This window comes from Pan paniscus, chromosome 13 (genome assembly GCF_029289425.2).
Source record: "Pan paniscus chromosome 13, NHGRI_mPanPan1-v2.0_pri, whole genome shotgun sequence".
Taxonomy (NCBI): Eukaryota; Metazoa; Chordata; class Mammalia; order Primates; family Hominidae; genus Pan; species Pan paniscus.
Window position 1 is genome coordinate 26,004,330 of NC_073262.2, and position 12,093 is coordinate 26,016,422.

The 12,093-nt window shown below is 41.3% G+C and overlaps 1 protein-coding gene across 1 annotated transcript in view; it reads right to left on the reverse strand.

Moving 5' to 3' along the window:
- The window catches only part of KIF5C (kinesin family member 5C), a 152,065-nt gene that overhangs the window by 102,496 nt on the left and 37,476 nt on the right, over window positions 1-12,093 (reverse strand). The window contains exon 2 of the mRNA XM_003816687.7: window positions 2,670-2,760. Within this exon, the coding sequence (XP_003816735.1) occupies window positions 2,670-2,760 (91 nt within the window). The remainder of the gene's footprint in view (window positions 1-2,669; window positions 2,761-12,093) is intronic.

The window sequence follows — 12,093 nt, forward strand, 5'->3', positions numbered from 1 at the left end:
TAATACTACTTACAGAAATGAATGATTAAAAGAAACAACTGAATGAATGAATTTTAAAGGAATCAGAACTGGAAAACAAGAAATCCCCTTCTCTAGCATCTGGATCATCTGTATCTAGTTAATTTGGAAGGCAAATGATTGGTGTGGCTTCTGTAGGCTGGGACATAGTTACAGTACTTCAATAATAGCATCCAGTTACCATGGTGTTTAATTCCTAGGCGTCCAAAGGAGCCTTCCCATTTACTGTGCTGGTAGTCACAAACCCTACAACCTCTTTGAGAAGAAATGGAGGAGAATTCTACATGCTTTTTCAAGCAAAATTTTGAAAAACAAACACCAGACAAAGATGGGAGCATGAGAGATGCCAGGACTCCACAAACAAACATTTAAAATATATATTTTTTAACCCAGTGAAGTGGTAGGGAATGAAAAACCAGAGAGAGAATAAAGCCATCGAGTTAAATGGAGCCTCCCAGATGCTCCAAATCATTAAGAGTTTAGATGGACTTGAAAGGAATGCTCCTTGGTCCACCCATTATCAGGAATCATGGGGACTATGGTGCTCTTCGGAAGTCATCTGATTTAATTATTAGCCTCTAGAAAAAAAGGGCTCCACAGCACCGCCTCCCAATCTTGATTTAAATAGGGTTACTCGTGGCAAGAGATACCTCAGCTATACTTGATCATCTGTTCCAAGGAGTTCTTTCTTGTACCTCTATGTTTTAGCTTACTGATTCTGAAATACATGGCCACTTCTCACACTAGCCTCAGTGGATATTTGTGAAATCCAATCAGACCTTCATCAATTCCTTTTTAAGGGAGAATAAGGCATGTATGTATGATCATACATATTTATGGTACCCTAGAAATGTCTGTTAGTCATATCATGTCAGGGCCTGATTTTATTCTGCTAGATGGTTTTCTGTATAGCTCACTACATATTGGGTCTCAAGTTATCCAGAGTTAGGCCATATCTTCACAAGACCTGCCCATTTCTGACATTTCATACTGTAGAGAAATCCGAACATTGAAAGAGGCCCAAACTTCTTTAGTGAATAAAGACTCAAAGAGTATTACTACAGGTTGTTAATCACAGGATTTTTTTTTTAACAGAGTGCATCCATTCATTTCTAATTATGTCAGCTTAGAGAGGACAGGATGTATTTAAATGGCCCTCATGTTTAGCACAGCATGTGGTAAATACTATTTGTTTGTGATAATGAAGGGGGAGAGAAAAAGAAATTTTGGTACATATGTGATTAATCTTACTTTAATAAAAAATATATGAATGAGTCCAATAATAGGGAGCAGGGCTGAGTAGGAGCAAACCAAGAAAGATATACTGCAAAAACAGAGAAAACATGTTTAGATAGAAAGAGAAGCAGAAGAGTAAAAGCAGAGAGAAGATAAAAATTACCACCCGATATAGGTCCATACTATTAATTCAGAAAGAGTTCGAATTCAGTCATATTTTTTTTCTCATTGGGTTTCTATAAAAATCTCACTGTGAAGACCTTCAAAATTAATTGATGTCTGCAGCAAGAATGTGAATAACCATCCACCTCAGCAAGGAACATTACATGCTGACATGCATCTCCCACACAGGTGTCCAGGGTCAGAATTAAACGAACAGATGTACCCAGAGCTGATTTTCATGAATTTCAAATACTTAGGTTAGTCAGCTTCTAAAAACAAGCAGATCCAAAGTGACATGGTAGGTTTTTTTAGTTTTGTTTTTACTTCTTGCTTATTAAATCCAGAGCTGCCTATACAGGGGGCAGCATCAAGACATTTGAAAGCACAATTGCCACAGCATTCACATTTGGAGGAAATGATTTGATGATGAAAAGCAAAGTAGCAGGAGATGCCCCCCAGCTCTGTCCAGATGGCAAGCCTGCCAATGCAAGCTTCAACCTGCCCCTGATTTGAAAGGACAAGGTAGAGCAATGTGCAAATTGCTTCATCTCCCTGCTGCTATTTTGACATGAATCCTCCAGGGCCAACGCCAGTCCTAGAGAAAAGGACTGATCTCTAAGATGTAAATGTAGGCTTGAGGCTACCTGTTTGGAGGAACAAATGTCAGGATCTGGGTGGGATGGTTGAAAATGGGTTAGGAGAAAGCATAATTAAGGAATGCTGAATGGCAAGACCAGCTCAATAACCAACACGGTAATGTGATTTTATGACACTGTAGAAAATTTCTAAATGGCAAAAATTTTCCATATTTAAGGCTTCTTGCTGAGAGATATTAGTAAAAGGGAGACAGACACACAGAATAAATCAACCAAAGAGGTACAACTGGAGCATCAGGAATATATATTTTCTCCTTCAAAGGAAAAAGGAGGTTCCATACCTGCAGCCAGTGTTTTAAAATTATTACAGAAATAGTGTGAACACAGCTTACCTTGCTTTTAAGCTTTTGGGTGACAAAATAAAAAAGGTGGCAAAAGAAATAAAGACATGTCCTTGAAAAGGGAGAATAGAGAGATTAAATAATTTGCCTGACATCATAGCAAATCAGGGCTAGAACCGAGGCTATAGAATTCAGTGTTTCCAATTAGCAGGCCTCTGCTTACAGTCAAGGCACATTGATTCCTAGGCTGCAAATATCACTTAATGCTTTCAATTACTCTGAATGGCCCAGGAGGAAATAAAGAAATAGCACTTACCTTTGACAATTTGCTTCGCACATGCATTGTAAACTTGCTCTTGGGTCGTGTTGGGAGGTAGCACTCTGTCGAAGACATATGGCTTCCCTTGCTAAAAAAGAAAGACAAAGGAAAGAAAAAGGTGGAAAAAACACATTAGATGTTTAGGAATAAAAAATCGCAAACATTAGTAGCTAGGCCATAGGCACTAAGTCACCAACCCTGTTCTTTAAGGCAGTTCATTACTAAGAGCAGGGAATTTTTACAGCATAAACCACACATGCATTGTGTATATGTGCACTGTATGTTCAGAATCTGAGATTTTAAAAAAATTTAAATTGAACCACTTTTTAAATGAAGGGTAGGTTGAGACTCATTCATTCATTCAAACAAATATTTACTGAGCACTTACACAGAGCCTGGCACTGGGCTAGATGCTGAAAAAAAAATCACAAAACAGTCTTGCTCTTGTGAATCATTCAATTAAGTTGAGCAGATAGCTAATAAGCAAGAAAGCAAACACATAGGAAAACGCAAAATGCCTAGGTTTAAAACAGTGGGACAGAGGGAATGCTAGAGAGGGCAAGGAAAGCCTGGTGAGGAAGGACCACTTAAGTGTATCTTTACAGGATCGGGAAGATGGAGGCTCCTGAAGAGCTGTAGAAGCGCATCCTAGGCAGAAGCCCAGCAGACAGCAAAGGGCCTGGTTTGTTCAAGGAACTGGAGGGCAAGAAAATCAGGAGCCAATTCATGCAGGGCACAGTTAGCCAAGGTGATGTGCTTAAATGTTAGCCAATGGGAAGATGGGACAAACAGATTTAAGTAGCTGCTCTTATTAGAAAGATATTATTGCTTTGTGTCCAAAAGAATTCCTGTGTTTTCTTTCTCATGCACAAGTGATGTTTTAACTGGGTTGAGGCTTCCAAGACAAAGAGAGCCCTTCTGTAGAGTAAATCAAGAGATTTCCCCAGGTGTGTGGTCTTGGGATTTGGTTTGATGCTCAAATGTGTGTGTTTCAAGGAAATAACTAGTAGAGGTAAGGGAAGAAACTCCACCGTGCATTATATGGGCCCTGACGCCCAATCACTCTACGCTTAATAAGGAGTTACTGGGCATTTAGGTGCCAGGCACAGTGCTGAGTGCTGGGGAAGTGGTGGGTGGGACAGACACAGCCCTTTCCCTAGGAGAACCCATCCTGAGGGCACCTCTTCTCTACCACCACCGCCCAGGCAGGGGGCAATCATGCTCACCCTCTTCCACAGCCGGACTCACTCAGGAGGCCCTTCATCTTCATGTTCCCCACATAGCAGAGGGGAGGGCAGAAGATGAGAGGGAGGAGAGAGCAGAGCCAAGAGCCTCCTTTTCTCCTGCTGTGCCCCTCCTATGTGTGGCTCTGGACACCAGGAACCACCCAAGGACAGTGGGACTCCTCGAAAAGATAATTGCTCATGAGGGATCCAAGAGCAAGGCTTGTTACATCCTATAACCTTCACACAAAGTAAGTACACAGCTGTCAGAATGGCTTAATGTTCTACTTATTTATTACTTGGGTAGAGCTGAACTGGAGATAAAATCCTAGCCCTTAAGCTTTACTCTTTGAAAACTGGATAGCACCAGCCAGGTAAAGGAGCTACTTCCATTTGGTCTTAGAGAAATAGGGAATTTTCAGTTACTATAAAATTTTGTTTTGATGCAAAGCAGCAGAACCAGAGTCATTCTGCTAAAATTATAGAAATAGAACATTTTCTGATGTTTTGTTTGCAGTAAGTTTCCTTCAGTTAGTGAATCAAGGATTTGGTTGAATAACCAATAGACTATTCCTCACCACAGTCTATTGCCAACTATCAGCCTACTACATGCTTATTAAGCTTTATCTATTTGTAAAATTCAACTAAATGTCAGTAAGGTAAAAGGTAAGAGTAAATATTTGCAGAGTTTGTCTGGGTATTTGTTATCAATTGAACTTTCTGGAACAAAAATGTAGCTTTGCTTAATTTAAAACAAATCCCCTATTTATACAAACAATGAGAATCACCAAAGTAAAGCGTCTTGTTTACAGCTTGATCCTGCTTTGGGTTTTAGAGAAAATACACTTAATACAGCAGACAAAATGACCTGTTAAATTATAGCACATGGTACAAAAAAAAGGGACTCCTCAGTTTTGCCCTTCTGTTTAAAATGTTTATTAGAATGCATTATGCCTTCACTTTAAGAGAAGTAGAGAGCAAGAAATCTCTATTCCTCATTTAAATAACATAATTTATCAAATGACAAACAGACAATACAGCGATTCTTCATAACCTAAAGTTAACTCCCAAACAGAAGTTGCCTTCAAGTCATTATGATTGATACTAAGAAAAGATAAAATTTAGAAAGTGATTTGTTATGAGACCTATCTTGTCAGGATTAACACGTTATGTAGTTAAAAATGTAAATATTTTTATGTGTCCTGTCTTGCACTGAGTTAGTTATAGGCTTTTATTTTAGGTCAACCTTAAAGTCTCAGAAGAGATTGATCAGAATTTAGTTATTGAATATTTTCAAAGAACTGACTTGGGGCATAGCTGTACCAGCTGTATATATAATTGCCATTTTAAAAAATCACTAATTACTCTTTGCTGCTTTAGTAATGGTATGAAAATCTCACAAATCCTGATTGAGACTTGAACAAAGACCCTTCCCCAGTAGCCCCCAAGGAGGCAAGATTGTCCATTTTTTATTCCACCATGGCTAAAAGTTTCTCCAGGCATGCACTGGGCCCAACTTGCTCTAGTCATCACTGAGTTTACAGCTACAGAATACACTTTTCAAATGACATTTAATGCAGGTTCTGGGTACTAACACTTGAAACCTAATGATGAGGTCACCAGTCACTCCTTCTGGAGACACGAGTCCCTTCCAGGTGTCTATGCAGCACATGGCTCTCTCCAACCTCTCTGGCTACCTCCATCAATGTCCTTTGCTGGCGTTTCTTTCAAACTTCTAAATGGTGGTGTATTCAAGACCCAGACCTGTGCCTCCTTTCTGTCTACACTCTTGAGTTACATGTAATTTAAATGAATATTTCAGCCTTCATCTCTCTTCTAACATCCAGATTCACATGTCCTCTAGACATTTCCATTTAGGTGTCCATGAGCCATCTCAAATTTAACTGACCAAAAAAGAGCCATCAAGCCCTCCGTATCTGAGTAAGAACTATACCACCAATCACCTAGTCACTCAGACTGAAAACTAAGAACCACTCAATATGTCCCATAGATTCCATATCCAAACTATATCCCAAACCCTATCACTTCTCACCATCTATACCATGCAAACTTAGTCCATCATTTCTCCATTAGTCTCTTCTACACAACAGCTATCACCTCCTGACTGGTCTCCCTTCCTTAATTCTCGCTCCTAACTATCAAATTTCCACTTAGCAGCTAAAATGAGCTTCCTAAAACTGTAAATCAGATACCAATTCCTTGCCTAATTCCTTCCAAAGGCTCCTATTATTCTTAGATTAGACCCTCTTTGCCCTCAGCTGCCTGCATCATCCTCCATCTCACTACAGTGTGGCCCCACGGACTTTTCTCTGTATGATGCTTATTCCCTAGTTCACAGCCTTTGCTCTTAACTCTTCCTTTCCCTTAGAATTATCTCACTGCAGATATTCATTTACCTGTCTCCTTATCACTACTCTTTAGAACTCAATTCAAATTTCTCCTTCCCTGAAAGTTTTCATGATCCTAGGAGCCCCAACCCCACCCAGGTATCACTCTCTATTACATTACCCGAATTAGTTTGCTCCATAGTAGTTAGTATGTGACTAATTATCAATCAATCTAATTAACCACTACAATTATAGCATTTTACCAGCTAAAACAGAAGCCATATAAATCCCAAGTCCTAACCCCATGTAGGCAAACCTGCTTCAATTTATGAAGGGAATCTGGATGAGACACACACATTCCACACACATTACTACTGAAAATAAAGTATACAAGCTTTGCCTTGAAGCCTGCATGTGGAACAGTGCTAATTACATAGGAGCAGTATAACTAAAATTAATAATTTACCAGGATCACATACAAAAAATAACAGCAGATGGTTCTTACACTTTTATAGTTAAATTTTTAAAAAATCATACCACCAGAACTCTATCAAATGTTGAATGCAAGGTGTCTGGGAACCATATGGCCTGCCTATTAATACATTTGACCCATTACCCAATAACTGTTTCCCAGCCTGGAAGGAATATTACTCTGGGAGACAATAGAAAGCAAAAGATTCACATAAACGTTTTGAAGATGGGCACCAGGAGGGATGTTAAGGAAAATGAAATTAATTATCCCCAAGAAGAGATCATTAAGAAGTAATCCAATAACAAGCTCTAAGACTGACGACGAATTGTAGCATAAGGCTGCCAATGATTTGAATGATTTTTCTGCTCTCTTTATCAAGAAAGAAACAAACAAAGGCTAAAATTTTCACAGAGAGATTTAAACTCACTCTGTGGAATTACCTTCTGACACTGAGGAGTACTGTATTCAGAAGAGGAACTGACTATGGAGAACAATAAGTAACTCTGTGTTCCAGGCACTTATATGATTTCATTCCTGAACGTACAGAAATGACAAGTTCTTTCAGCCTGTGCTGTCACCTTAACACTGTCACCAACACCATCACCAACCACGATGACCCATGCCCTTTTATACTCTAGCCCATTTAATTCTCATAAGAACTCTATGAGCTAGGTATTATTATCCCCATTTTACAAACTGGAAAACTAAGGCCAAGCCATATTATCTGCTCTATTACTTAGGGGAAATAACTGCCAGGCCCTTACTTCAAGGGTTCTTCCTTTACAGAGTACTGTTTTCCTAAAAAGCTTATGATTTGCCAGAAAAGCAGGAGACATCCGCAATAACACATGCTAAGACTAATATGAAAGACTGAAGCAAAGTGATTATGAGGTAACAAAAGACAGAGATCCCTACTGTAGCCTGTGGCAGTCAAGAAAGTGTTAACCATGAAGGTAGTGCTGACATGAAACCGTTGAGGAAAGAAAAACTGAAGATATGGGAAGAAGGCAAGATTGGGGAAAAAAATAAAAAATTTTAAAAAGCAGAGGGCATGCAATGGCGAGCATTCCTTTCAACAGAAGGAATTAAAAATGGGCAAAGGCCAATCAGAGGCTAGGGAAAGACAGATGCAAGGCTTGCTATGGAAAGTTGAAGTTATTTTTAAAATTGTATAATTTTTCAGAGCCAAAAGGTCCTTCCAGGTCATTTCAACCCATCAGCATGTTTTATAAATAAAGAAAGATCAGGAGAGGGTAGATGGCATGCGTGCAGCCAGCTAGGTAGGCAGCAGATGTGTGCCTCGCATCCAGACCTCCTGCCTCCCTATCCAGTGCTGTAGAAGTTCCACTTTAAAATCACTTGCTCTCTCCAAACATCAAGGAAACAATAAGCCTGAATTTCTGGTCCTTTTTTCCCCCTGCTTTCCTCCCAATCAATTCCAAATTATTTTCAAATACAAAATTAATTAGTCCAATGAACAAAGAGTTTTGCTCAAGATGTGGTCAGTGTCATTCTGTTTTTTAAAAAAAAAAAAAGTTGGTGACCAACCTACATCAGGCATTTGCATTACACTAAACTTACCAAGCAGTTATCCCCTAAATGAAGTGAAATGAAAAAGTGACGATCATTCACAATGTACCAGCTCAGGAACTTGACATCCTATTATCCTCATGACACCTAAGTGCTGAATCACATCTTGGGCCCCTCCAGGTCCCCAGGCCTGTGACTCCTGAGCTCAGCTCCACAGAGCACAGGGGCCATTTAATTTCCAAGAGCCCCAGAAAAATTTACCCTGTTTCAAGGCCATCCTCCGCACTCTTTAAAAATAAACAAAATTTCAATGTTCATTCATAAAGTCTATTCACGAAAGGCGAGGAGCCATGTCTGGTACAGGCACTTGTACACTCGCCAGCTTTACTGTTACAGCTTTGGAGACTCTGGAAACTTCTGTGAAAATACAAATGGCAGACCTGCAGCAGATGCTGTCAGGGGCCTGACTATCCTCTCACTCTCCACCACTTCCATGTAAGCTAGTCTAACCTCCCACAGTCAGCTCCTGCATCTCTCTGCCTGGCTAGTCTAACTTCCCATGGTCAGCTCCTGCATCTCTCTGCCTGAAGGCTTTTCTGGCTGCTGGAGCCCTCTTGGTCACCCGCAACAGGCCAAAGGGATGTTGTAGGTACCAACCCCAGCAGTTCTTAGTCAATGGCTATTAAGAGTTGGGGGGTCAATACTTTAGCTCCCATGCCCAGGGGTGGTAGTGCAGGGGTGACCCTGAGGCATGTATTCCAAACTGGCACCCAGACCTCCCCAGTGGGATGAGGCTCCCATTACCCCTAGTGGGAACTCACGTGATGGCGCACTCTATATGGGTCCTTCACTTCCCTGCCTCGCTTCACTCTTCATCAGTGTTTCCTAGGATCATCTCCCAAAGAAACCTGCACTTCCATCCTTGCCTCAGGGTCTGCTTCTGGGGGAGCCCAAAGTAAGGCAAAATTCAAGACATTTTGCTCCCAAAGTTCTTTCATTCAGTAGGTCCTAAAAGATCTGGACTGGTGGTTTCACTGTCAAATATGAAGCCATCACATTTGGTTGGTGCTCAGCCAACAAATTGAGTGGAAATTGAAATCCTTGCTAAAATTCAACAAGCTGGGGCTTTGGGACACTATCCTGGAAAGGGGGTACACCTTTTCCTTCATAAAAGGATGCTTGCTGGTCACTTGCCAAGCAATGGTCCCACGGGGCCACATCCACCCAGGGAATTATCAGTTTCTAACTGACACAATTCTAGAAGCATCAAAGGCTCTTGAAGGCCCTGGCCTAGCAGAGCACCTTAATGGTGCAGGGCAGGTGCTCAATAGATGTCTGTTGATCATAATGATGACTAATACCTGCCGGATGGGCCCCAGGGATGCTAGAGGAGGGTGCCACTCTCAAATGGTGTACGATACAGGAGACGCACACTGTATTTCTCCAGTGTGTCAGAAACTTCACGTATTTCCCACCATTCTTACTCCCCACCAAGATTTTAGCAGTCCTGAAGTCACTATGTCTTTCTACACCCCTTTACCTCTTTACCCCATTACCTACATTCCCATTTATCTGAAGCTGGCCTGCAAATTGCCAAGGCAGGAAAAACCCCACTTTGCACATTGGGGCAAAACATCCCATACCTGGCAGTGACCACCAGCTCTTTTCCATCACCATTATACCCTCTCCAGGGTCTACTCATTTGCAATGGCAGCCTCACAGGGAGACCCGAAGGCCATGCTGATGTCTCCAGTCAGCAGAAGCCTCTACTCCAGCTCCCCATTCTCCTCTCCACTCCACTGCCTGCCCAGTCTACATGGGATGATGCTGTAACTGGAAGTATAAGTGCTAAGCCAGAGCTGCCCCTGGACATTGCCCTCCCCCTCCCCACACTGGCTCCGTGCCCCAAGGAAAGCAGCTGGTGCCAGTTCCGGCCAAAGCCAAGGCTGCTCCCAGGAGAATCTGCAATGAAACAAATGTCCACAAAGCAGCCACTGGCTTCTAATGGAGTTGCCAAGGCAATGCCAACCACTTCACGTATTGAGAATGAACAAAGGCAACACACAAGAATGAATCTTGTAAGCCTTCCTGCGGGAAACCAGGCTAGAATTCTTTCCTTTCTGCCAAAATTCCCACTGTGTGGACACACAGGCACTGTCAAGATCACAGACAGCTACAAAAGAACATTCTGAGAAGGCAAACTGCCCGAGTGATAATGAAGAAATTCAGAATCATTGCCTGGCTAACAGGCATAAAGAAGACAGAAGTGTTACTTCTGTTAAAGAGAATAATGGAACCTGTGCCTCAAAAATAAGGTTCTTATGTGTATGTGATTTTCATTTCAGATCAAAATACAATGAACTCCTTTCTCTCCCATCCCCAAGCTCTTTCGCCTTTGATTGCTGTGTACCCTTACCTACAGGGGGTAGGAGGAAAAGTCAGGCAACTGGTTCTAGTCCAGAAACTAGCCCCTCACCTGCTTTGAGACCTTGATCAATTTACCTATATTTTCTAAGCCTCTTCCTCTCTGTAAAGTCAAAGGTTGAATAGTTCTGGCTCTAACAAGCTATCACAATAATGAGCGGTAAGGAATGCTGTGATTTTCCCATCAGAATGGCTTCTGCCTTGACCTATAGCATGAGAGAAGGTAAGCTGTAAACAGGAGAGAGCTCCGTGTTCTCTGCACTCAGAGGAAGGAGCAGAAATTGCTGCCATGGTTATTTCAGCAGATCAAGTTTTCTGCCAAGTCAAGTCTGAAGAAAAAAAAAAAAATCAAACCTTCTTCACTGGATGGGAGGTGAAAAAGCCATTTCACAGAAGGTAGAATGGAGGATATCTTGTGCCAAATGGAAGATAACAAGGATAGCACTGAGCCTTCTCTCTGGGGTACACCGCCCTGGTGGGGCTTCCTGGCACAGTGCAGTACCATCCGGTCAAACTGCCGCTCGACAAACCTCTCCCAGTTACGCTGAGTCTCATGATGGCGCTGCCAACATGGGAACACGTGGTGACACATGTAAAGTTCTCTTCCGTTTAGTTAAAAAATCAAAAACAAAAGCTTTTCCCAGACCTTCACTTGGCTAAGTATGGTGCATAGAGAGGCTTCTGAAAAACACTGCAAATATTTACTGCCAATAGAATTAACATTTGTTAACTTTTTTTCACTCTTCAGAAACAGCTTACATAATTATAATTATCCCAAGTATTGAGCAGCAATTTTACTTTTATAATAAGTTAAGGCCCCTCAGTTCCATTTGTTCCTTATGATTTTGGGGGTCAGACAAGAATATCAACTTCACTTTCTGGGAATGGAGAATAACTTCCCATGGCCATGTGGAAGGCAAAACTTTGAGCTGAGACTGGGATCCAGAATTTCTGGTTCCCAGCCAAGCCTTCTACCCGTAACACCATATTGCATCTTGTAACTGTTCCCTCAACTATAGATTTTCTAAGAATTCCACACATTTGGGTTTAGAACATGATGCCATATAACCTAGAGTGCAATGGCTTGCTTCTACATATTATGGATAAAATAACTCCCATAAATTACAAGGAAAATGTTCCACAAATGAGTATAATTACATTAACCAAAACTAGCAATAGTCATTAAGTTCAGGATGTCTGTATCACAATGGGTATTTAACATGCCACTCCCATTCAAACATAGTGCACTAGCACTATAAATGAGAGCTGCTGGATGCAAACTCCAAATAGGTCTTTAATAGTCAACTACATCTAGATGGACCATCTGGAACTTGGGCTACACAAGGCTCATGCATCCCGGGGTACATCATCTCAGTTGTCATGCAGGAGAAGGGACATTTGACCCACAGTAGCAATGGTGGGTT